Raw genomic sequence first — 25,270 nt, 5'->3', positions numbered from 1 at the left:
AAGCGGAGTTTGATGTTTCCTTATACATGAAAGAATGAGTTCCAGTCACTTCCTTAAAGTAAGGAATACAGATTATTAATTTAACACTGGTATAAGATTGGTAGTCAGTATTGGCAGAAACCCACAGCCAAGGTATCTGCAAAAATGGAAATACTAGTTGAACCAGTGTCATCCACAGAGAGTTCTTCCTTCCTACCATCCCCAAGCGCATCCTCCTTCCTAGGTGATATTCAGTCTTGTAGTTCTCTCTCTCATGTATATGTTGCATCCTTACACTACAATGTCATTAAAAATGTCTGTAACAAATACACACAGCAGCAAGAACAAACCAAGCTGCTGTAACAGACAATCAAAAAGCCAGATGAGAAAAATGTGAAATGTTTTTCCTGCCAATTTGAACTTCATTGTGTGTCTCTCTGTTGGCAAACTCAAGCAAAATTGCCTCAGCATCAATTCCAATATCAGGATAGCTGTTCATCACTCCAATTCCACTCAGTGCTTTTGTGAGTCATCATATTTCTGAGATATGTATTACAAATATCATAAAACAGCTGAGCATTGCTTGAATGCCAGATGTCACTAATGTCACTCTGCATTGTTCAAGCTCCATAGCAGCATTAATGTTTGCAGACTCTTCACTTCACAGAACAGTTTGTGTCTCATCTTCCATTTTCAAAAGCTTTAAATTTTTGTTATTTATTCATTTCTGTCCTGCTCCTTTGCTAGATAGGTGAGCGAAATCCAACAATGCTAAAGTGGTAATTCATCCCAGAAACATTGACTGTGTAATGATACAGTGAAATAGTCTTTGTGTGTGTTCCTGAACACAAACTGGTTCATATACTATAAAATGGCTTTACAAGTGTATTCTTCACCCCTCCATTTGGCATCTGTCTGTTTTTCTTTTTTTTTTCTATCAACATCTTCAATTTATGTTATGTCATTTAGTGTCTCATGTAAAGTGAGAAAATGCAAGCACAGATTTGATATTGACTGGGTGTCAGATTACCAAAAGATATGGTGACAGCTTTGATTTCTACTGTGTTAAAAACAAAATTCAATCCCACTGACGTCATGACTCTCTACATTGACAGGCAATGACTGATTGGATTGCAAATAATTAGCCCTACTTGTGCTGATGGATTGGACCTGCCTTGATAACTACTGTGGCAGCCTCAGTTCTGGTCTCCTACACTTCCCTTTCTCTTTTTATTATTAAACTTGATTAATTTAGACGATGGATTTCAGAAGATGCTGCTTTGTTAATTAAAAGTTTTATGAGAAGCAGCCAGTGATGTCCAAATGTCCTGTTGGGAATATTGTTTCACTGCCATTACCATATAATTAGTTCTTACTAAATGTGTAATCACTACAGCCCACACTCTGTTCCTTTCTGCCTCTCTTTCTCTCTGACTCTTTAGTTGTTTTGGTACCCATTTGATTTTAAGTAGTGTTTTGGTGTGCAAGCTGCACTCCAGAGAAAAATAACATCTGTTTTTTGTTAATGATTCCTTCAGCCTAAATAACAAGTGGTCCAAATATATCTGATAAATTTGTAACTTTTGAGGACTGCTAAAATAGATAATAATAATACATAGTACAAATATTATGACTTATAGCATGATAATATAATGCCAAAATGTAAGAACAGATGAGAAACAAATTCACTGACATAATCAGTTTGAAAAGGATTGCAAATCCTTTTTTTTTTGGGATCATAATAAGAAATAGATGGGGCAAAAATGGCATCCAAGGAAGAGTTCCAAGGTGATGAGACAAAAATTTGAAGGGTTTGTGTGCCCTGAAGCTCAAGCACATTCGGGTTATGTAGCAGGACAATGATTTGAACCCCACCCACAAACACACAAACAAATAAACAAACAAATGTAGGTTTGGGAGTGGCCTAGTCCAGACTTAAATCAGACTGAGTTGCTTTGTGTGTATTAGATGCCATTCCTTCAAGACTGCTTTAACAAGTCCTACCATTAATTAATGCTTCAATCTTAAATATGGTCAGTATATCTCTATTAATGGGCTACGTACCACAGTTCTTTAAGTGGGCAGTAATTAAACTATTACTTAAAAAGCCATCACTTGTCTTAGCTCATTATAGGCCAGTATCAAACCTTCACTGTATCGCAAAAATTCTTGAACGAGTAGATGTAAAACAGTTAACTGATCATCTGCAGACGATTGTGCTAGGACCAATTCTTTTTACATTATATGTGGTTCCCAGAGGCAGTATCATTCAAAATATCAAATGGGTATTATATGAAATTTAGATCAAACTGAGGTTGGTTTAAAAATCTTAGAAACCGGTGTCTAACCAGATACTTACTCCGGACAGCATTACTTTGGCCTCCGCTGAGAGGAATCTTTGAGTTGTTTGACCAAGATATGTCAACAAACATGTAGGACTGCTTTCTTGCATTAAACTCTAAAATGAGTTTAGTGATGCTGAAAAATGAGTTGATGGATTTAATACTTCTACGCTCAACTATGGTAATTTATGATTATCTGGCTGTCCTAAAGTTGATAAGTGAGGGTACTGACAGGGACTAGAAAGAGAGCATATTTGTCTGATATTGGCATCCTTTAATTGGCTCCCTGTTAAATCCAGAATAGAATTTAAAACCCTTCTTCTCCAGTGTTGGTCAAGTTACTTGAAAAAAGTAATCAGTAACTAATTACTGATTACTTCCCCAAAAAAGTAATCCCGTTACTTTACTGATTACTTATTTTCAAAAGTAATTAATTAGTTACTTAGTTACTTTTTAAAAACACGATTTACAACCTGAAGAGGTGATAAAGCGATAGATCTTTCAGCCCAGTTCTACTTTTTCTGCATAATCCATCATACAAAATGTAATCAAATGAAAAAGTCTCTTTTTAAAACTTGTTTTATTAGTTTTAATCTTTTAACTTTATGCATCAAGCAAAAAATTAATTATATGCAACATTCTCTGAGTTGAATAAATTAGTTTAACATTTAAACCTATTTTCTGCACATTCCAGCACATAAAATAAAATATTTTTTGTGTTTACACTCACTCTTTCAAATAGATGCAAGTAAAACACAGCAGAAAACAAATAAAGTCAAAGACTCAGCGGTCCTGTTGCTCTATTTTCACCTGTAAAGCAGGACTGGGGGTAGGCGGAGGTTTACCCTGGTGCAGGTGTGCCGCAGCGGTCAGTGGAAGAATCCGCGAGTTTCTCTGTGAATTTCCCATTACGTCGTTGCGCACTCGGTGCTTGCTCGGAAGTTTAGGGGTTTTTTTCGCTGTAAAAAGTTTTCTTCCCACGCACAACGGACGCTAATGTTTTTGTCACTTTTTATGGAATCAAACTCAAAGTAAGGTCAGTACTTCCACGCTTTAAACGCTGCACGCTCATACTCTCTCCCACAATCGATATGTGATCCATTGTTGATCTGCGCACAGCTGTTGTCATCAACGGCGCACTTGCTTACATCACTGTCATGAGACATTCTTGCAAAAAAAAATCACGGTTTCAGTAACGCAGCGTTCCTATGGGAAAGTAACGGTAATCTAATTACCGATTTTGCAATAGTAATCCCTTACTTTACTCGTTACTTGAAAAAAGTAATCAGATTACAGTAACACGTTACAAGTAACTCGTTACTGCCCATCTATGTTCTTCTCACATACAAGGTCTTGAATAATCAGGCTCCATCTTATCTGAAAGACCTCATAGTAACATATCAATATAGCACTTAATTGCTGGTTCCCAGTTCCTAGGATATTTAAAAGTTGACAGCTTTCAGGGCTCTTTTCTGTGGAAACAACTCCCAGTTTGGATGTGGGAGACAAACACCCTCTCTACTACCAAGATTAAGCTTAAAACTTTCCTTTTTGACAAAGCTATAGTTAAGGCTAGATCAGGTAAACCTGGATCCTCCCTTAGTTATGCCTCAGTCCAATAGGCTTAGGTTGCTGGGGTCTGATTCGTGTTCACTCACCTTTTTCACTCACTATTTGTATATACACACACTCACCACTCTGCGTTTAAGCATTAGTTATTATTAAATGTGTGTTTTATCTTTTCGTCTTCTTATAAACATCAACCAGATGACAGATGGCTGCCCTTCCCTTAGCTGGGTTCTGCTGGAGGTTTCTTCCTGTTAAAAAGGAGTTTTTTCCTTCCAATTGTAGCCAAATGTTTGCTCAAAGGGGGTTATTTTGTAACACACACAAAAAGATTCTAGGTCTGACCAACCATCTCAACTGTGGGCAAAAAGATGACAATCAATAAAATTCTAAAAGGTAATTTATTAACACAATAATCAAAAGGTAAAAGCTAAAACAGTCCAGTGTCCCATTTGTGGATTAAGTAAAAACACACAGTCCAAGGCCAGAGCCAGCTATGCCACAACGCCAGTTGCACTCAATATGTTGACTTCAGCAGGGTTAGTGGTTGTCCTCTGAGACCCACCACCCTGTCACTAGATCGCCAGTGGTCACTCCAGCCTCTGCAACTCAGCTGCCTTTAGGATGTGGCATATAATAGGCCCTGGCCTGCACAGAGAGACGAAATAACACCTTCACTATACAATTTACAGCGCACAACCCAGCCATCCCAAACATATCAGGTTTCATCACATTACATACCTGTACAGAGAGACAAAATAACATAGCAGTGTTTGTAGTGTGGGCTATAAGTAGACTAGCGTTTCACTGAAATCAATTACACCTGCCTCTAATTAGTCCAACCCCATTATAGCCAATGGCTCACCAGAAATGGGACACACACACACACGACCACTCCCAACCCAGTGCAACTTCACACAATAATATGGCGATGAACTAATACAGGCAATTTGATTGTTCAGGACTTCACTCTATTATTGCAAGTATCTTTAATGTACAATACAAAGGACCTTGAGGTGACTGTTGTTGTGATTTTGTGCTATATAAATAAAACTGAACTGATTTGAATTGAATCTGTTTATGTTCAACCCCCCACCCTCTAAATAGCATTCATAAAAAGAATTTCAGTTTGCCACTGTGTTATTGTCTTCAGGCGATATTGATGAAAAAATTACCATCTAATCCTCTGATACACAGACACTGTGAAGGTAAGATTCTGAACAGTAAACCTAAACACAATCTCCCCTGAATTGCCCTCTGCAACATTTTCAGCAAGATTAGGTAGAGGGGTGTCATTAGACACACTACACTGAGCTACTGCACAATTACAGGAATGCTTGTGCTTTTACAGTGTAGGAAGCCTCCATTTGAATATTTGTTTGTGTGTGTGTTATATCAAGTTCTTACTGAGCAGTGTGAGCAGTGTTTAACATGTGTAGCAGAAATATCAAGGAAAAAACACCACCATTAGTCCTCACTGATGAGCTTCCTGTATCTTGGATTGTTGCGCCTTGATTTCCTGAAGCCTCCAGGCAATATAATGGCCTCTTGCTAAGACTCTCTCCTTAGTGACATTCATTTACAGTACACATATTAATTATTGTAGGTCCTTTACCCTACAATATACGGTGACTCTTGTTGTAAATTGGCACTATACAAATAAAACTAAATTGAACTGAACTGCTAATATTGTTCTGTTATAACTGCAGAGAAATGACATTTCAGCACCCTGTTGGTTTATGTTCACTGATGTATTGTTTGTCCTAAACTAAATGTCCTGTGCCAAATGGTTTGAAAGTAATACATATAGCATTATAACTCAGCCTAAGGCAAATATGCTGTGGGGCCTTTGTTGGTTCATTGCGTTCCAACAAAACAACTCTTGCCTGCTGAGATTTGGACTCTGCGAGACCTCTCAAGGTGTATTGTTGTATTTGTCACTAATACAAATTTTTTTCTCAGCACATCCTCTACATCTGCTTCATGGTTTGTTGTTTCCTGGGTTTATGTCACAGTTGTCCAAAAGGTCTTAACACCTTCAACTTCTCCAGGTTTCAGGAAAACAAGAACTGAATGTGCACTCTTTTTATAAAAGCGTCTCTATTTCAGCTGGTGTGACTGGAGAAACACCACTGTAAAAGAGTAAACGAATGTCTTACTTTCTGATTCAGAGAAAGTCACATTTTATGAACTGCTGTAGTTCACCAAGGTTATTCCCTACTCTTCTCAGCTGACTGTCTCCAGCTAACTCTTTGACGATAAACTTCATCTGTCAGCTTATAGTGTAAAGACCATGCTACATCTGCACTGTATCCATACTATCAAAAAATGTTTTATGCTGTAGTAATATTTCTAGGTTTCATTTCAGTTTTATATATTTTAATGTTATATATTTTGGAGAATATTTTGCTTTTTGTCTTTAGAAAGATACTTTTAAATTTGGAATTGGTGCAAAAGGAGCATATTAATATTGCTTTCTAGGGATTAAACTTTGCTTCAGAAGTGCATTTGTGAGGTCAGACATGATGCCTGGCAGTATCTACTCTAATTCCACATCAAACTCACTCATCCATGTTTATCCACTTAATATCCACTGTATATTCCACTTAATGTATATAATGTTCTCTCTTTTTGCACAGTCCGGGAGCGTGTCAGGATACATTTCACTGTGTGTTCTACTCATATAACTATTCATGTGACAAATAAAGTATCTTGAATCTTGTGTGATGTAGTCACCCCGTCATGGTCCCTGTGCCTCACCAGCTGATCCTGTATTAGGCAACATGTTTTTTTCTCTCTTTCTCTCTCTCTCTCACCTGCCGGGGCGGTGCTCATTATGGGCTCCCGCCCCTGGCCCACGCACCTGCTGCCCATCGGGATGATCACAAGGCCGATTTAAGACAGCAGCACTGTGTCACTCGTCGCTGGATCGTTGAGCTATCAGCGTCAGTCGCTCAGTAGTTTGAGAATCAGAATCTGTGAGTTCTTTCCGTCTGTTCGCCTCTAACTAAAGTTTCTGTGTACAGATCTTTCCTGGACCTTTCCCTGCCTGCCTGTCATCCCGTGGACAAGTGAGTGGATTTGTGTTTCCCCAGTGTGGGGAGTGAAGAGAGAGAGCCTTTGGAGTGCGTCTGATTCCCGTCTTTCCCCTCACATACCCCGGAACCCTGGACCCCCCTCCCCTCCCTCCAGCACGTTGTAAATAGCATCACCTGGTGTCGTTGTGTCAATAAACTGATTGTTAACTCTGTAAATATTCCCGGTCTGCGCCTGAGTCCGTTAACTAAAACGTGACAGACCCCAGTGGTTTGTGGTATACTGTCCCGTTCAATGACAGGACTGAATGACTATTGGCCTGTAGCCCTCACCTTGATAGTTATGAAGTGCTTTCTAAGGCTGGTTATGGTCCACATAAAGGACTCTATTGATGTCACAACAATGAAAAAAATGGGACCAATAAGACAGTAGTAAACAGGAGTCTGTGAATCACCCTGTCACACAGGTTGAGGGATTGGAAATATCATTCAAGCAGGAGATTTTATAGATTGTTCCATGAATATAAGTAACTGCATATAGGGTATAATGTAATATGCTGTGAGCACAAATTACGAATATATCATACAAGAATTACAAAAACAAGATGTAGGAGAGAGTTTTATGTGTGTGTGTGTGTGTGTGTGTGTGTGTGTGTGTGTGTGTGTGTGTGTGTGTGTGTGTGAGAGACAGAGAGAGAGGGAGAGAGAGACAGAGACAGAGGTCACTTTGGTGGATTTATTAAAGTGCAAAAAGAAAAAAAGACTGAATGAAGAAAAAAAAGTCAAACTTCAGACGATAGTACTGATTAATTGTACCTTCCAGTAATATAATTTTCTTTGCACTTTTATGTTTGACATTCTTAATTTTAACAAGGCATTAGGCAGGGACTGAGTGGTTTGCTTGTAATGGAACCATGATCCAAGTGAGGATGTTGCAGTGTGGTGTTTTTGTCGTAGTCTCAGTAGAATTTAGGCTCTTTAAAGAGTGACTTGACCAACAGGGCTACAGCAACCTGTGCCAATCCAACACAGATGTACTCCAGGCTACAGATCTTCAAAGAAGTTGCTTCCAGAGCAGACTCCCAGGTTAAAATCAAAAAAGAAAATGTTTGCAAGTAAGTTTAATACCTGGTTTAAGTTGTCACATGTTGCTCAGTCAGTAATACCAATAAACACTGGGTATGTGACAGTTAGATTTAGATGCAATAGTATTGTTTTTGCTGCTCTCATAGCCTTTTGACAATATAACAAGGAATCTCATAGTATGTCAGAAGAAAACTAAAGTTTATCCTTTTTCAATAGTCTTTCAGCTCACCTACAGACCTGAGTGCCTGGGTAGCATTACTTAGCCAAGGCTAGATTCAAGAATACTTGAACAGTTGGAATTAAACAGAGAGACTAAGGTTATGTTCACACTGCAGGCGAAAGCGCATCAAATCCGACTTTTTTGACCCTATGCGACCCATATCTGATAATGGGCTCTCTTTTTCCTCAGTGTCCTTCTTTCTCTAATTAATTTGTCAAAATTCTGTTGGTTACGACTGTACAGAAATTGATAGACTGCTGCAACAACACCTACTAGCTCTGTAGCCACCATTTTTAGTTCTGTAAACAGAGCGTGTGTGTGACATCTTCTTTCACGCATGCGGGCCGCTTTGAGGGCCGTGAACAGTTCACACTAGAGCGCGTTTGCTGTCACATTTTATTTGTAGTGTGAACAACCAGACAAAAAAATTGGATTTGATCAAAAATCGGAATTGAGCATTAAGACCTGCAGTGTGGACGTAGCCTTAGTGGTCAGCAGCCAAATGAGGAGAAGACCTGTGAAAAATGAGGGCATGATTACTATTTTGATAAGCAGAAAAACATCCAGCAGTACTCAAGATAATCATGCACAATTGATTTACAGGCAATGAGGTTTGACAGGCTGACATGAAAGAGATTTTGCAAATATCACAGTGTTGTGACTGAAAATTTGCCATCACAAATTTAAGTTTCAGACAGGGACAGGCCACTGGACAACAGTAAGTCCACGTCTAGGTTCATGTAAGTACACACAGCACAAGAGTAGACAAGTTGATTTAAAACACTTGCAGTTGAAAGCTGACGGAAACATCAGATGTTAGCTGCTGGCAGTTGAAAATGTCTTTAAAGACTAACCCTCTGCCTAAGCTGGTGTTCTGTAACAATAATTACAGTCTGAAGGGGCAAGTTCAGAAAAAGGGGTCAACTTATCCATGTTTAGCCAAGTTTCTGTCAAAGGAAGCCAATCCAGCATTAACAGGCCCTAAATCTGATTAAAAGCAAGTTGCTGATTGACCGGGATGCATGACCCAGTTGGTGAAGTAAAACTCTTCCACCTCTGCGAAGAGGAGGCAAGTGATGCATTGGAAGCTAAACAGGGAGATGTGGAGCCACATGTAGGATCTACTGATAAGAAGGTAATGTTGACAGATACACTTTCTCTATGCTCCTTGTGTAAGATGGATGTGAAACAGTCCAGGTATTGTATTTTATACAATACACAATTTTTACAATGCACAATTTCACAGGTAGTACTGTATGGCATACACTTAACTTTTGTTTTGTACCTTTTGATTTGACTGCATTACCCTTTCTTTACAAAATTTCTTAACAAGAAAATTGCTAAATACAGTGTTCATTAACCATTAGTGAGTTTAGACCTTTTTCGAGGGTGCTCAGGCCCCTCTAAATTTTATCAGAGCCCACTCTAAACATTGGACAGTGGATAGATGTGCAGACGATGTCTTGGGTTCGTCGATCAATGACCAATTCTGGACATCTGTATGACGTCCAACCATGACCTAACCTGGACATCAATCCAGTTCAACATTTGAACTTTGGACTGCCTAATTTTATGGACATCATATGAACATCTATGACAGGTGCAGGACATTTATATGATTAATACATGTAATATTTTTATTTATTTATTCACTGTTCTATTGTGAAGAGCTTTGTAAGAGGAAGTGAATGGTGTTGTGATCGGTAGCCTGCCATGGAAAGTAGGAGAAGTGTGGATGTATGAACCCAACTATCGACTCGACAGTCTTTGTTTGTACGCACATTTTGGCCTGTGAGAAGATGACATTTCTGCTCCAAATCCACCACACAGCTGCTCATTTTTGTCTTAGCTCAAGAGTCTCCGCCATCTAGCAGATGTCTGCTAATCACGCTGCATTCCTTCACACATAACTGTTTCTGGAAACATGAGCCTATACATGTAGAAGCATTATAAAAATGACGCCTAAAATAAGTTTGACATTGAAAAGATGTCAACCATATTTGAACAGCCTGTATACGGTGGTCCTACAGACAATAACACTAGAAGTTTAATAGACGTCAAAAAGAAGATGTCGCCTGAAGTTACAAAACAACCCCCTCAGTGGACCAAAATTGTACATCCAAAAATGACTATTAAAACACGTCATTCTGAAAACAAATTTGCACAGTGGGCCCCTAAAAATAACTAATAGCATATTTTAGTATTATTTTCTGGAATTTGTTGTTGTTGCTTGTCATGGATTGTCATCAGTAATAAGACTTTCATTGCTGCGGGAGAAAGACGACAAAGAGGGAATTCCATGACACACATCAGTGATCCAGATTTAAAACACACTTTAACTGAAATACAGCAAAAGTTTAAACTGCTCTGGTTGTGCGGGGACGTTACTGTGACTTCTAAAGTATCTGCTTATTTTTGTTTGTTCTCTAAATAGTGTCCAAAGCGCTAGCGAATGTAGTTTGAACCTTCTGATTCACTAGTCTGCTGGTATGCCAAAGAGTCGATGTGCATTATTATTTTAGCTAAAAAATTGTTATTGCTGTTCTGATTGAATTGAGCTTCACTCTTTGTTTACAGTAAAGCTCTAGATCCAGGTGACAAAACATCAGAATGATGTTACCTGTCTATGTCCCGCAGCAGTTTGTATTCAGTGTGATATTGCAATAAACTGATATGGATCAGTTCGTTTTTTTATTCACTGTAACACTTAAATTTAACAAAAATGATAAAGCTGTAGTTTCTGCTTTACCCACATTCATTGATAATGATTTTACATAGCTAAGCAGTCTGTTGTACTATTGCTGATTGTGGATCCCCGACTTACTCTTATAATAATTATTATAAGATTATATTTCTGTCATTTTCCAGTTTCTAGTTGAGTGAGGAGGGTGGAAACACAGAGTAAGAGGACAGGGAGATTGTACAAGAACAGGGAGAACAAGGGAGCAAATAATGAAGTTAGTTGGAAAAACAGAAGTAATTTTTAATGTAGTTGATGGATGATTTGAGTGCTTTCCAGTACGACACTTAAAAATGTCTGTGGACATTCTAAAGAGAACATAATGATATGAAGTGTGGCAATTTGCAGGATCCATACCACTCTAAACATGGCTCGAACAGGATGCTTGCCACTATATTGATGTTCTTTAACTTTAACTTTGCCTCATTTTTGATAACTGAACACACTGCTAAAAATGGTGGATTAGATTAAAATCTCTGATTATTGACTCTAAATTATTCTTAGAAATTACAGTAGGCCCATCCAATTAATTAGGTTGCTTTTGGAGGTAATATTTGCAATGTCTATCCAATTGAATTGAGATTTGCAAATGTAAAAAGGGTTGATTACATTTGGAAACAGCATATTCCATCAAAAGTAATTAGAAGACACCGCATGCATGACATTATGATTGGGAGCTAAGCTCCCCAAACTAAGTATAGTTGTAAATTACTTTTCAGCTTTTAGTTTTGGCATCATTGTACCAACATAAAGTGAAGTAAAAGAAAGGGAGAACAGTGAGGAATGTTGCCTGTGACCCGGCCATTTCTAAGTGACTGGTCTCCTTTTCTGTCAGACTGCAGCTAATGAGAGTGACGTCTCCCTCATAAAAACCTGTGGGAAAGCCATCTCTAAGCTCCTGTGTTGGCTCTGAAAACTATTTACTGTGCAAATTCCCAGAGATTGGATTTGAGTACCTCCTGTGTTGGTTTACCTACCTCCAATGACTGGGCAGTAACATGCTGTTCATACGCTTGACCAAACTTCTCTCCCTGTCTGTCCTCTTGGTTCTCTTGCTTAATTTATACATCCAGGTTTCTCTTTGTCCATATAATTTTTTGTTTCTCTCTCGCTCTTCTTTCTCTCAACTTTCAATTATTTTTCCAGTCTTCCTTTGACATTTTTCTCTGTACATCTGCGTCCATCTGCGTTAGCGTAATGTAACCGGGAGAATGAACAGGAGAAAGACCATTCAGCAAGTGATGTAAATAAAAAAGAAACCATGTGACATGTAGCTGTTTATTCTCACACACTCTCCAACCCCATTTGAAGTTGGATCAATAATTAGATGGCTTTTAGTGTTCTCGACACTAAACACGGCATTAATTAATGAAATTAATTTGTGATGCGTGCTTGAAGAAAGTTAGAACCCCAAACAGCTCTGTTCAAAAAAAAGAAAGCAGTTCACTGGAGCCCATTTAAAGGGGCCCAAACATAAACCCAACTGAACACCTCTGGAGAGATCTAAAAATGACACTCCACTGACATTCCCTCCCTGGATCCTCACCCTCTATCTCACCTGATGGTCATTCAGGTTGATTGCCCCTGACGCCATTTAAGGCCTCTTTGGAGTGTTGGTCCTTGCTTGTACTATTCTCAGTTAGTGTTGCCCGGCTATCAGTTGTTTTCTTCCTTGTGCTTCCTAGTTGACCTATCCAAGATGGCGGCGTGCACGGGTGCAGCGGCTCTTAACTCTCCAGTTTGGTGCTCGTTTTTACTTTTAATGTGGATATTTTTCAATGTTTGCAACGCCACCATCTCTTACAGTCGCCAGAACCTAATTGACCTAGGATTTAAATATAGTTTGTCTGTTTCTTGCGAATATCAGCGAACACACAGAAAGAAAGCAGAAGAGGGGATGCCGGTCGGGCTCAGACGCTAGGCTACGCAAACATCCACACCGGCCAGCACTTCCGAGCCTTTTCCTATTGAACGCCAGATCCATCACCCACAAATTGGACGAATTGGAGCTACAGATAGCCACCACGAGCTTTGCACGTAACTGCAGCATTATCCTTATTACGGAGACGTGGCTTCACCCGCTGATTCCCGACGCTGCAGTCGAGTTAGCAGGCCGCACGCTACACCGGCAGGACAGAAACAGCAACTCAGGTAAAAGCAGAGGATGTGTTTACGTGCATAACGAGTGGTGTTGTAACAACAGGATCATTCACACACACTGTTCTCCTGATTTGGAGGTTCTGGCAGTCTCGTGCAGACCTTTTTACATCCCGAGGGAGTTTACAGTAGTTATTGTGATAGCTGTTTATATACCGCCGGATGCTAACGTTGGCACGGCTCTCAGCCTCTTGCTCAACACCATAAACAAACAACAGCTTGCCCACCCCGATGGGGTTTTTATTGTCGCCGGTGACTTTAACAAAGCATGCCTAAAGACTGTGCTTCGAGAGGAGAACACACTTTGGACCATGTCTATTCAAACATCAGGCATGCTTTCAGAGCGACACCCCTCCCCCACCTGGCTGGATCTGACCACCTCTGCATGTCCCTCACCCCCACCTACACCCCCCTGCTGAGAAAAACAAAGCCCCAGACAAAGACAATAAAAACCTGGCCTGAAGGAGCCCTCTCTCAACTGCAGGACTGCTTCTCAACAACTGTATGGGATTTATTCTCCAGCCACAACCTCCAGGAGTACACGGACACTGTACTCTTGTACATCAGGAACTGTGTTGACAATGTCACCGTCAACAAAAGGGTCAGGGTGTTTCCAAATCAAAAACCCTGGATGAATAGCGAAGTGCAATCCCTCCTAAAAAGCTGCAACACTGCCTTCAAGTCAGGGGACAGGGCTGCGTATAGGGCGGCCAGGGCAGACCTGAGTAGAGGCATCAGGAAAGCTAAGGCTGCCTATAGGAGGAGGATTGAAGATCACTTTGCTGACAACGACCCCAGAAAAAATGTGGCAGGGGATCAATCACATTACCAATTACAGAAGCAATAACCAGGCGACATCTAGGACTGATGTCTCGCTGGCTGAGGATCTAAACTGTTTCTTCGCCCACTTTGAGACGACCAGGCCCTCAGCTGTCACACCACTTCCACCCGCCCCCAGCACTGGCACACTAACACTTAGGGAGCACCAAGTGAGGTGTGTTCTAAGGTCAGTGAATCCCAGGAAGGCGGCAGGTCCTGATGGAATACATGGAAAGGTTCTCAGAGCATGTGCTGACGAACTGACCGGAGTCTTCACTAAAATCTTCAACCTTTCCTTGTCATCAAACACCGTCCCGCCCTGCCTCAAAACCTCCACCATCATCCCCATCGCCGAGAAGACAGCTGTGGTCAGCCCAAATGACTACAGGCCTGTTGCACTTACGCCTGTAGTGATGAAGTGCTTTGAGAGACTGGTCTGTCAGCACATCAGGGCCGGTCTGCCTCCCACTCTGGACCCCCACCAATTTGCCTAAAGGACAAATCGATCCACCGAGGACGCCATCACCATAGCGCTCCACACTGCGCTGAGTCACCTGGAGCACCGAGGAAGCTATGTGAGAATGCTCTTTCTGGACTTTAGCTCAGCATTCAATCATATCATCCCGGAGATCCTGGTCCAGAAACGGTCTCACCTGGGACTCTCCACCCCCATCTGCCTCTGGATCAAGGACTTCCTGACAAATAGACCACAGTCTGTCATACTCGGCCCCCACCTGTCCAGCACCATCACACTCAGCACTGGGTCTCCACAAGGATGTGTTTTGAGTCCCCTCCTGTTTATGCTCTACACATCCGACTGCTCCCCTACCCATCTCTCAAACACCATCATAAAGTTCGCGGATGACACCAATTCAATTCAATTCAATTTTATTTATATAGCGCCAAATCACAACAAAAGTCTCCTCAAGGCGCTTCATAGATAGAGAGAAAAACCCAACAATCATATGACCCCCTATGAGCAAGCACTTTGGCGACAGTGGGAAGGAAAAACTCCCACAGTGGTTGGACTCATCTCAAGGGGGGATGAGTCGGACTACAGAGATGAGGTCAACAGACTGACTGAGTGGTGTTCAGTTAACAACCCCCAACTGAACACCACGAAAACTAAAGAACTTATCTTGGACTTCAGGAAGGGCAGAGCAGACCCGGCCCCACTTTACATTCACGGGAACTGTGTGGAGAGGGTACACTCCATGAGGTTTCTGGGCATGCAGATCTCTGATGACCTCTCCTGGACTGCAAATACTACGGCGGTCATACTGTCATTATATTAATTTTATTGTACTTTTTATATTTTACATTTAGATTTATTATTGAATCTTGCACCAAGGGAGTGGCACTCCAATTTCGTTGTACTCTGTACAATGACAATAAAGGCTATTCTATTCTAGTTCTCTGGTTAATTGTTGTTCTCTGTTTTCCCTACACAGGCCTCCCTGGACCCCAGCCAGTTTTCCCTGGTATCTACTTGATGGAGAGTGTGAGGCGCGGCAGGGATTTCTGGACTGACTGTGTTTCCTTTCTCAAACGGAGCCAAGAGCCCTGGACATACCCTCGGAACCCCTGGACCCCTCTTCCCCTGTCTCACTGTACGGTAGATTTTTATTGTTAAGATATTATTCAGTGGCAGCATCAGTTGGGTTAATCTTTGAGTATAAACTTTCTTCTTTAAAAGATTTTTTTTTATTTTTTTTATTTTGAGCATAAATAATTTCAATGAAACCACTCTTTCATTGGCTAATGACTTGTCAATCACAAGTCACTTATTATTCTCAATATTCTGACCATACACAGAATAGTTCTCCTTTTTTGAAGCATTATGAGGAAGATTTACAAAACAGACTAAACTTTTATACATTATAACCCAAAATGAGTGACCTCCTCACCACCTCACTCAGCATTCCACTAGCATTTCTCTCCCTCTTTTTCAGCGACCTCTGTCCACAACCCACGATTGCTTCTGACTCACGTTTAGATGCTTGTCCCATGTTTTCTGAACTTAAGTATTTAACTTGTGTTTCTGTAAATAAAGTCTCACTGAAAATCCAGCAGTTTTGCCTCTGCCTAAATCTGCATTTGGGTCCTTTTTCATGCACTGGCCCTTGCTGGCGTAACAGAAACCCCCGAACCAGATGGTGGACATTGAAGATGAGGGGAACCATCACCCTGAAGAAGGAGTCCTGTTGGACTTGGTTAGTCTGTGGGAATTCGGAGGCAGCCGATAAGTACCAACAGTCCAAGCTGAATCGGTTCCAGCAGTAATAATAATAATAATAATAATAATGGATTGGATTTATATAGCGCTTTTCAAGGCACCCAAAGCGCTTTACAATGCCAATATTTATTCACTCTCACATTCACACACTGGTGGAGGCAAGCTACAGTGACTAAAGCAAATATTTGGGTGCGGGAGGAATTTAGAGAGGCCATGGAAAAAGCCTTTTAGACTGCCTCGAAGAGATTCTGGAGAACCATCAGGCGACGCAGAAGGGCAAAGCAGTGCTCTACCTGCACTGTGTATAATGTGTGTGGAGAGCTCACTGTAAAGACTCACCTTTCAGCACACTCACTTCACCAGATGCTGCAACTTCTTCTTCTACATTTTTATTGGCGGTTGGCAAAAAACTGAAAGGTGCATTACCGCCACCAACTGATATGGAGTGTGGTCTGGAACGTCGCTCAAAAAAAGTTTTTAAAACAGTTTCCCCTCTTTTAAAAACTGAAATAAGGCCTGATAACATTTACTTTTTTAATCAATAAGGTCCAGTTTGATTTTTATGTTATTTAGGTTTTGGATCAATTGTCTCCTCTCAACCTGATACTTCTGACAGTGCAATATGACATGTTCTATAGTTTCGTCTGTGAAGGTTCTCAGTCATCCAGGTCATCGTAGTCAAAGGAGCTTGCAAAGTAAAGCATCTGGACTTCTTTAAGTTACTTGAAGACGTTTCACCTCTCATCCGAGAAGCTTCTTCAGTTCTACGGTCAAATGGTGGAGAGTCCCAGATATAAACCTAGTGGGAGTATCCCCCCACAGAGGGACAAAAAGACCCCCTGATGATCCTCTAATCACCTGAGCCAAGGTGTGAAACTCGGTGTGGGTCCCAATCAGCCAGAGTTTCAGGTGTGTTCATTGTGAAACCTGGCCCCACCGTCTTCCATCTTATGAATATAACCAAAATCACTTCTTGCTGTGAAGCAACAGTGCTAACCACACCAGCACCTTCTGCTCTGTTTATTTTTAATTTATTTTTTATATGTTGCTTATCTACATATACATATATTTTATACATTGAAACTGTAAAATATATATAAAATATATTAAAAAAAATTGTGAATAAAATGAAATGAAATAATGAAAATATTTTCATCAAACTCTGTAGATAAACTCTTAACAACAATAAATATAAAATTGAAGTTAGAGATAAAAAATTTAGAGATAAAAAAGAGATTTAGAGATAAAATAGATTTGTTCTAAGGAATCTATGAAATTTGTTAGCAAAATTATCTGTTAGATAATACAAATTTAGCTCCCTTAACTAGAACTAAAAATCATACAACTAAATTAGGATTTAAATGTACAACTTCCATCTATTTCAACAGAAATAGTTTTTTATTCTATTTAAAATCTGTGGGTCAGAAAAAAATAATGTAACTCTTCAATCTTATATTTTTATATCCTCCTGAAGCAGAGGAAAAATAAATCTTCCCGTTTACCTTCTTTTTGGTAATTTCCTTCCTTTTTGGAGCTAAAAGAGGCCACCCAAATGCATGAGGTATTAATGGTATGCCAGGACTTATTAGGATAGCTCAAATAAGTCAAAAGAAAAAAGAGCAAAACACAAATGTCCATTACAGAGGACATAAATAAACAGGGTGGTTCTCAGGAGAATATTACCAGGCTGTACAGCTGCTGGCAAAGTGAAACTTTCTTTATCTGTTGCTTGTCGATTTCTGCAGCAATAACAGCGTAAAATCTCACTTGTTTCTTGTCAGACCAGCATTATGGAGAGGATGTGCTCTGTAGTGAGTGTTCAGAACAGCTGAACCTCTGCTAATCATGTGTAATGATTAATTAGAGAAATAAAAGCTTAACTTTAAACAAGGGTAAACAGAGTGTGGTACTTTACTCGAATGAGGATCCAACTTTAAGACAAAGGACGAGTGTCGACCAAAGAGCTTTAAGCTGATTAAAATGAAGAAGTCAACTAAGAAGTCAGACTAGGAAAACTGGTGAGTTTAAAAATGATATAGTTTACGAAAGTATGTATTGTAATTACAAGTTTCTTCATGGTTGAACTCTGTATCTTATTCTGTTCTGGAAAATTAGTAAAGGTGTTCACTTTAGATAGTGGAGGAGCTGCAGTGTTGAGGTTCTGAAAACTGAATCAAACAGGAGGCTCAGACCAGAGGCTTCTGTAGAGTTTCATTACCTGCTTCACAGATAAACATGTGCTAATACCTCATGTTATCCCAGAAAATCCCAGACAGTTTGACAGGAATAAGACAGACACAAACTGTAATCTGCATCTCTCCATTCTTTATTATTTCTTTTTATATAGAAACAAAAGCACATTCTGAGAGAAATGTTATACACATCTGCAGAACAGAATCATATAGTAAAAAAACAAAATACATTGTTAATTTTAACAGCAAGTTGAAAATGTACAACATTAAAAAAACCAAAAAAAACAACATATTATATGTATAAACTTAGTGATGTTTATCATTTATATTTATTTATTTAAGTACTATATGCTCACTTTTAATTTGATGGATCTACATGTTTTTGTTGTTTTTTTTTTTTTAAACTGAGACTTGGGCAATAAAAGACTGAAATTTTAACTGTTACAAATATAAGTGGTGGATCTCACTAGCTAAATTAGCAAGAGCCAAAACATTGGGTGTGAAAAAAAATCCCCCTAATGTAAAGATGGGAAGATCTACTCTGTGACAGAAATAGTTGTAATTGTTTTTCAGTGTAAAATGACAGAGAATAGGTTTAATCCCTCATCTGCTGTAAGTTATCTAATTAAAAGATTAAGGAAATTGTGGAATTGGTTCATAATTCCAATAATAATTCTCAAAAGTGTTTTAAACTCCACCATGCACTCTTCCAGCTAATGAATAGGGAGCCCATTTAGCTTTAAACTTTAAATAATAATAGTGCACATAAGTAATTTGCACATATATGTTGCATGCGGAAGAATGTCCAATTCAGTTCAATTCATTTTCATTTATATATATATATATATATATATATATATATATATATATATATATATATATATATATTTCATATTGTAAGATAACAATATTAGAAAGAAATCCCAACCACACAACTCCCTATGAGCAAGCACTTGACGACAGTGGGAAGGACAAACTCCCTCTGGCAGAAGAAACCTCCAGCAGAACCAAGCTCACATCTGTCCACCATGACTGGGGGATAAGAGGAGAGAGCAAAAAGAGATAGGACAAAAGGCAAACTTTAGGAGAGAGAGAGAGAGAGAGAAGGAACGGCCATTTCTTTTATTCAGCAAGACAATGTCAAAATATTCTGTGCATATTTCATCAGTATGGAAGCACAGTAAAAGAGTCTAGGTACTAAACTGACCTGCCTGCTCTCCACACCTGTCACCCGCTGGAAGCAGTTGACACATCAGGAAAGGACAATACAAAAAATGTCATGTTTAGTCTTTTCTGATGCACGTAGGAATCAAATTCAAAATGAGCATATGTTTTTTTGCTTTAAATAAAGCAGCCACAGTTTTAACATTTGATATCATCTAAAAAAAAAATCTCACCTTCACCATGTCACAAGATAATTGTCTGATTGGGTTTCATTATAGCTACTTGCTAAATAGACACATTCTCATAAGCTGTGTGTTTGCCAACTCTTATTCGAATGTTCACAAAAGACAAAATATTCTACAAAAACATAAGTAATTAAGGTTTATTGATAATGTGTTTTTTTTAGAACAAAATTCACAAAGTGCTTTACAATACAGAATAAGATACAACAATTAAAACTCTATAAATAGATCAAACTAAATGAAAGCAAAAAGCCTGAACAGGCTTAAGTTTCTTTTTAAGGGTATCAACAGTGTCCACTGATCTTTGGTCTAATGGAAGTGAGCTCCACAACTTCCACTGGATATAAGATCTACATAGCTCAAATATGTAAGTCTCTAATAGACACTGGCTGCCAATCACTTGTTGGATGGGCATTTCACGCAGTGTTCCACTTACAGTGGGGCAAAAAAGTATTTAGTCAGCCACCGATTGTGCAAGTTCCCCCACTTAAAATGATGACAGAGGTCAGTAATTTGCACCAGAGGTACACTTCAACTGTGAGAGACAGAATGTGAAAAAAAAAATCCATGAATCCACATGGTAGGATTTGTAAAGAATTTATTCGTAAATTAGGGTGGAAAATAAGTATTTGGTCACCTCAAACAAGGAAAATCTCTGGCTCTCACAGACCTGTAACGTCTTCTGTAAGAAGCTTTTCTGTCCCCCACTCGTTACCTGTATGAATGGCACCTGTTTGAACTCATAATCTGTATAAAAGACACCTGTCCACAGCCTCAAACAGTCAGACTCCAAAATCCGCCATGGCCAAGACCAAAGAGCTTTCGAAGGACACCAGGAAAAGTATTGTAGACCTGCACCAGACTGGGAAGAGTGAATCTACAATAGGCAAGCAGCTTGGTGTGAAAAAATCAACTGTGGGAGCAATCATCAGAAAATGGATGATAATCTCCCTCGATCTGGGGCTCCACGCAAGATCTCATCCCGTGGGGTCAAAATGATCATGAGAACGGTGAGCAAAGATCCCAGAACCACACGGGGGAACCTGGTGAATGACCTGCAGAGAGCTGGGACCAAAGTAACAAAGGTCACCATCAGTAACACACTACAACGGCAGGGAATCAAATCCCGCAGTGCCAGACGTGTTCCGCTGCTGAAGCCAGTGCATGTCCAGGCCCCTCTGAAGTTTGCCAGAGAGCACATGGATGATACAGCAGAGGATTGGGAGAATATCAGATGGTCAGATGAAACCAAAGTAGAACTTTTTGGTATAAACTCAACTCGTCGTGTTTGGAGGAAGAAGAATACTGAGTTGCATCCCAAGAACACCATACCTACTGTGAAGCATGGGGGTGGAAACATCATGCTATGGGGCTGTTTTTCTGCCAAGGGGACAGGACGACTGATCCGTGTTAAGGACAGAATGAATGGGGCCATGTATCGTGAGATTTTGAGCCAAAACCTCCTTCCATCAGTGAGAACTTTAAAGATGAAACGAGGCTGGGTCTTCCAACATGACAATGATCCAAAACACACCGCCCGGGCAACAAAGGAGTGGCTCCGTAAGAAGCATTTGAAAGTCCTGGAGTGACCTAGCCAGTCTCCAGACCTCAACCCCATAGAAAATCTGTGGCGGGAGTTGAAAGTCCGCGTTGCACAGCCCCAAAACATCACTGCTCTCGAGAAGATCTGCATGGAGGAATGGGCCAAAATATCAGCTACTGTGTGTGCAAACCTGGTAAAGACCTATAGTAAACGTTTGACCTCTGTTATTGCCAACAAAGGTTATGTTACAAAGTATTGAGTTGTATTTTTGTTATTGACCAAATACTTATTTTCCACCCTGATTTACGAATAAATTCTTTACAAATCCTACCATGTGGATTCATGGATTTTTTTTTCACATTCTGTCTCTCACAGTTGAAGTGTACCTCTGGTGCAAACTACTGACCTCTGTCATCATTTTAGGTGGGGGAACTTGCACAATCGGTGGCTGACTAAATACTTTTTTGCCCCACTGTAATTTGCTGTAGCAGAGGTATTACAATTATTTCTGGACTAGGAAAAATAACAATTAGAAAACATCTATGTAAAGGTTCTTACCGTATAATTTACAAAACAACAAGTACATGTGCATTGTATTAATTTGTAAATTTTTTGTGTATTTTTGATTTAGGGTCAATTGATTTTGGGTCAATTTCTGTTTTAGGAAATCTATTGTCTGGCTGAAGTTCCAATGAGGCACATGCAAAAGAATATACAAACACAAACACATAGGAACACATTTCAAGTCGTATTACAACAAACAGCATATAACTGTCACCAATAATAATAAAAAAGGGTCAGTTTTTTAAAAGGAACAAACAAGACACAGAGGTTAAACCTTTTTGAAAACACTGACAACCTTTTTCTATATATGAAACAACACCATGTAGTTCACAAAGTTGTTGTTATGTGGAGAAAAAAAGGATTAACAACTATGAAATTGATATCCCAGAATATTCTGTGCATATTTTGCATATTTCGGCCCCAAAGTGTAGCCTTGATTTGTTTTTTTGTATTTTTGGAGGGGCGGTGATGTGAGCTGTTTTTGTTTATTTTTTCCCTCTGGGAAAAACTGCAATCATCTGGGGGTTATCACTTTATTTTTCCATCATAAGGTCAAGGTATTAGTTTGTTCAGTGCTTTGATTTATACCTAAATGTTTGGAAAACCCATGACACACCCATCAGCCACAGCTGCACTTTCTATTTAGCCAGTGCTTGTATGCTACAGGATCCTTTGATGTGTATGCTGGCAAACATAAAAGCAGGCTGCAAAAGTAAAACTCAAAAGTAAGACTTTTGCAATGAGTGATTCTACTTCTGTGATCTTCACCCTTTACCATTACTGCTTTTTTCTATTATGAATATCATTGATATCTCCAGGTAGGTTACATCAGTGCATAGAAGGTTCTGTTATAAATAAATTAAAAGCATGGGCTCTCTTGGTAGTTGCTGAAAATAACATCTTGTGCATCACATGGTTAACTGCTGCTAATTCACTGACACCACCGTATATATTAAATCAGAATAGGTGGTGTTGTATAAATTAGTGCTATAAGTTGTAAATCACTTGCACTACATGCACAACGTATTATCTAAGAGCGGGTGATTAAAGTGTTTCTCTGACTTTACAACATACAACAAACAAGTTTAACATAGCAGGGCTTTTTCAGTATAAGCTGGCTTGACAAAACCTAAAACTCCAGTTAGAGATGCATAATGCGTTATTACAACACTGGTTATCAGCTTTCCTTATTAAACCAGTCTTTGTGCTTCGGGATCTGTGCACGGTATTATGCAGAGTGCTCTCTGCCATTTATTTCTTCAGCATCACAGCTTCAAATTAGAGCTAAAACTTTGACCTTGATGTATTCAAACATTAGTGTGTTACCTGAGTACTGCCCCATGGCCTGAAATATCAAGATCAGGAAATCACATTAGGTTTTATTTATGGGGGGATCAAAGTGTTTTAATGTTACTGGGTTTTTTTTTATGTTGCTGGGCTTTTTTTATGGTTTTTATTTTACTGTTCACCTCCTCACTGATAAGTAGCCTATAAACAGATTCCCCCCCCCCCCCCTTTTTTGTGTCCCTTTTTTGTGTAGATAAAATTCTCATTCAGCAGGTTGCAAGTATAACACTTATTCCATATCAGCAATGAGTCTGCATATCACCAGGAAAAGAATGAAAATTGAAATGAAAAAGAATTTAGCTGAAAAGCTTGTTCTACAAAAGCCAAATCACACAAGAGAAGTAAATTTTAATGATGCAAGAGATTCTTCCTATACAGCTGTCAATACAACTTAGATTTTAGAGAAATACATGATCCTTGCACTGTTTCTAACATCAAAGCTAGGTTTCTCCTCAGATGAATCCATCCGAAAGGAAGGTTACATCATAGCTGTTGTTGTGGTCAAAGTATTTCTACAAGGCGTTGTTTTTGAGAAAATACTTTTAGGAGTTACATAAGCTAAATGTTTAGAAAAACTGAATCAGTGAGGTACACCACCCATTAAATTCATTTCAGTGATTGGTGAAATAAAAACATATATGTACAAACATACAGTATAAATAATTTACATCAGTATCTTTTGTAAAGTCTTGCCTCCCCCCCTCTTCTTCCATCCATCGTATTTTCTTTTTTGATTTAACAATCTCATGTTAAAGGTATGAAACACAATAATCCATGAGAAAATGTGTCTGAAATTAAATCAGAGCATTTAATGAGTGAGAATTTAACCTCACATGACGATGATGGTGACCACATTCTCCAACTCAATGCCATAATTTCCTCTGGGAAAATGTAATCAAGATGTGGCAATGTATGAATGTATGACAAAGTGAAAGAAGGTGTGTTTATCTGCAGCTTAATCAGTATGCCGTCTCTTTAATGATGTTAGTGGAAAGGGTGTGGCTACTGGAGATGCTAATGGAGTGGCGGTTGAGGGGGTATGGTTGATTCCTGTTTGTGTGACGGCAGGGCATGCAGAAGTACCGCAACGTGGAGAAGAAGATCTGACGGTAGGTGGCTGATACCAGGTTGTACAAGACAGGGTTTATGGCCGAGCTGACGTAGAACAGGACATTGGTCAGCATGTAGAAATAGTGGTAGAAGTCATATAACTCACTGGAAGAAAACACAAGGGAGAAGTATAAGGAAATAGTTATATGTCCAATGTTTAAGTCTAAACATAAATATATTACTTTTAATGCTTTGCATAAAAAAGATACACAGGTGCAGTGTGACTTGTACAGCAAAGTTAGTGCATTTGAACAGCCTCCGGAGCACCACATGGTGTCGAGACTCATCCAAAACTGGAAAAAAAAAAAAATCTCAACTACATGTGGTACTTGTACTGCCGAAAAACAATAAAATCAATTAAAAAAAACATGGCAGTTTCAAAATACTAACTTTAATAACTGACATTCAAAATGCAATATCGACATAAAGATAGACTAGTATTGTTGCAGTCTTCATTATTTATTTTTTGCCTGACCCGTTTGGTTCTTTAGCCTTCAGAATTGATGTCTTAAGGCCAACAAAGATACCAAACGGATTTACTTTATCAAGTGGACCACCGGGGCCTTGCCTTGATTGACCTTTGTTGTTATTATTCATTTTATTTTATTTTATTTTCAGTTGTTACAGACGGGACAGACATGGCTAGGGTATAGGAAAACAATGGGGAGGGGGGGGGGGGGGCTCCCCTGTGTGGGTGTGTGTGGTATAGTGGGAAGAGAAGAGGAAGGCAGTCGGGGATGGCAGTCGGGGATGGGAGGAAAGGAAGGGAAGGGAAAGCAGCCCCTCCCTGGGGCCAGCTCCCCCACTGACCCCAATAGGCACCCCCACCATCTGGAACCCACCAAGGCCATCCAGACCGGGGCCCACGGCAGCAGCACCGCCAAGCTCCACAGACCCGGAGCAGCCCACCTGACCCCACCGCAGAGGA

The 25,270-nt window shown here is 39.6% G+C and overlaps 1 protein-coding gene across 1 annotated transcript in view; it reads right to left on the bottom strand.

Moving 5' to 3' along the window:
* Positions 1-18,483: 18,483 nt before the first annotated feature.
* The window catches only part of ntsr1 (neurotensin receptor 1 (high affinity)), a 90,435-nt gene continuing 83,648 nt past the window's right edge, over positions 18,484-25,270 (bottom strand). Inside the window, exon 4 of the mRNA XM_026154669.2 lies at positions 18,484-24,447. Within this exon, the coding sequence (XP_026010454.1) occupies positions 24,192-24,447 (256 nt within the window). The 3' untranslated portion in view covers positions 18,484-24,191. The remainder of the gene's footprint in view (positions 24,448-25,270) is intronic.

The sequence above is a fragment of the Astatotilapia calliptera genome, chromosome 20 (assembly GCF_964374335.1).
Source record: "Astatotilapia calliptera chromosome 20, fAstCal68.1, whole genome shotgun sequence".
NCBI classification, from domain to species: domain Eukaryota; kingdom Metazoa; phylum Chordata; class Actinopteri; order Cichliformes; family Cichlidae; genus Astatotilapia; species Astatotilapia calliptera.
This window is presented reverse-complemented; position numbering and strand designations above follow the sequence as displayed.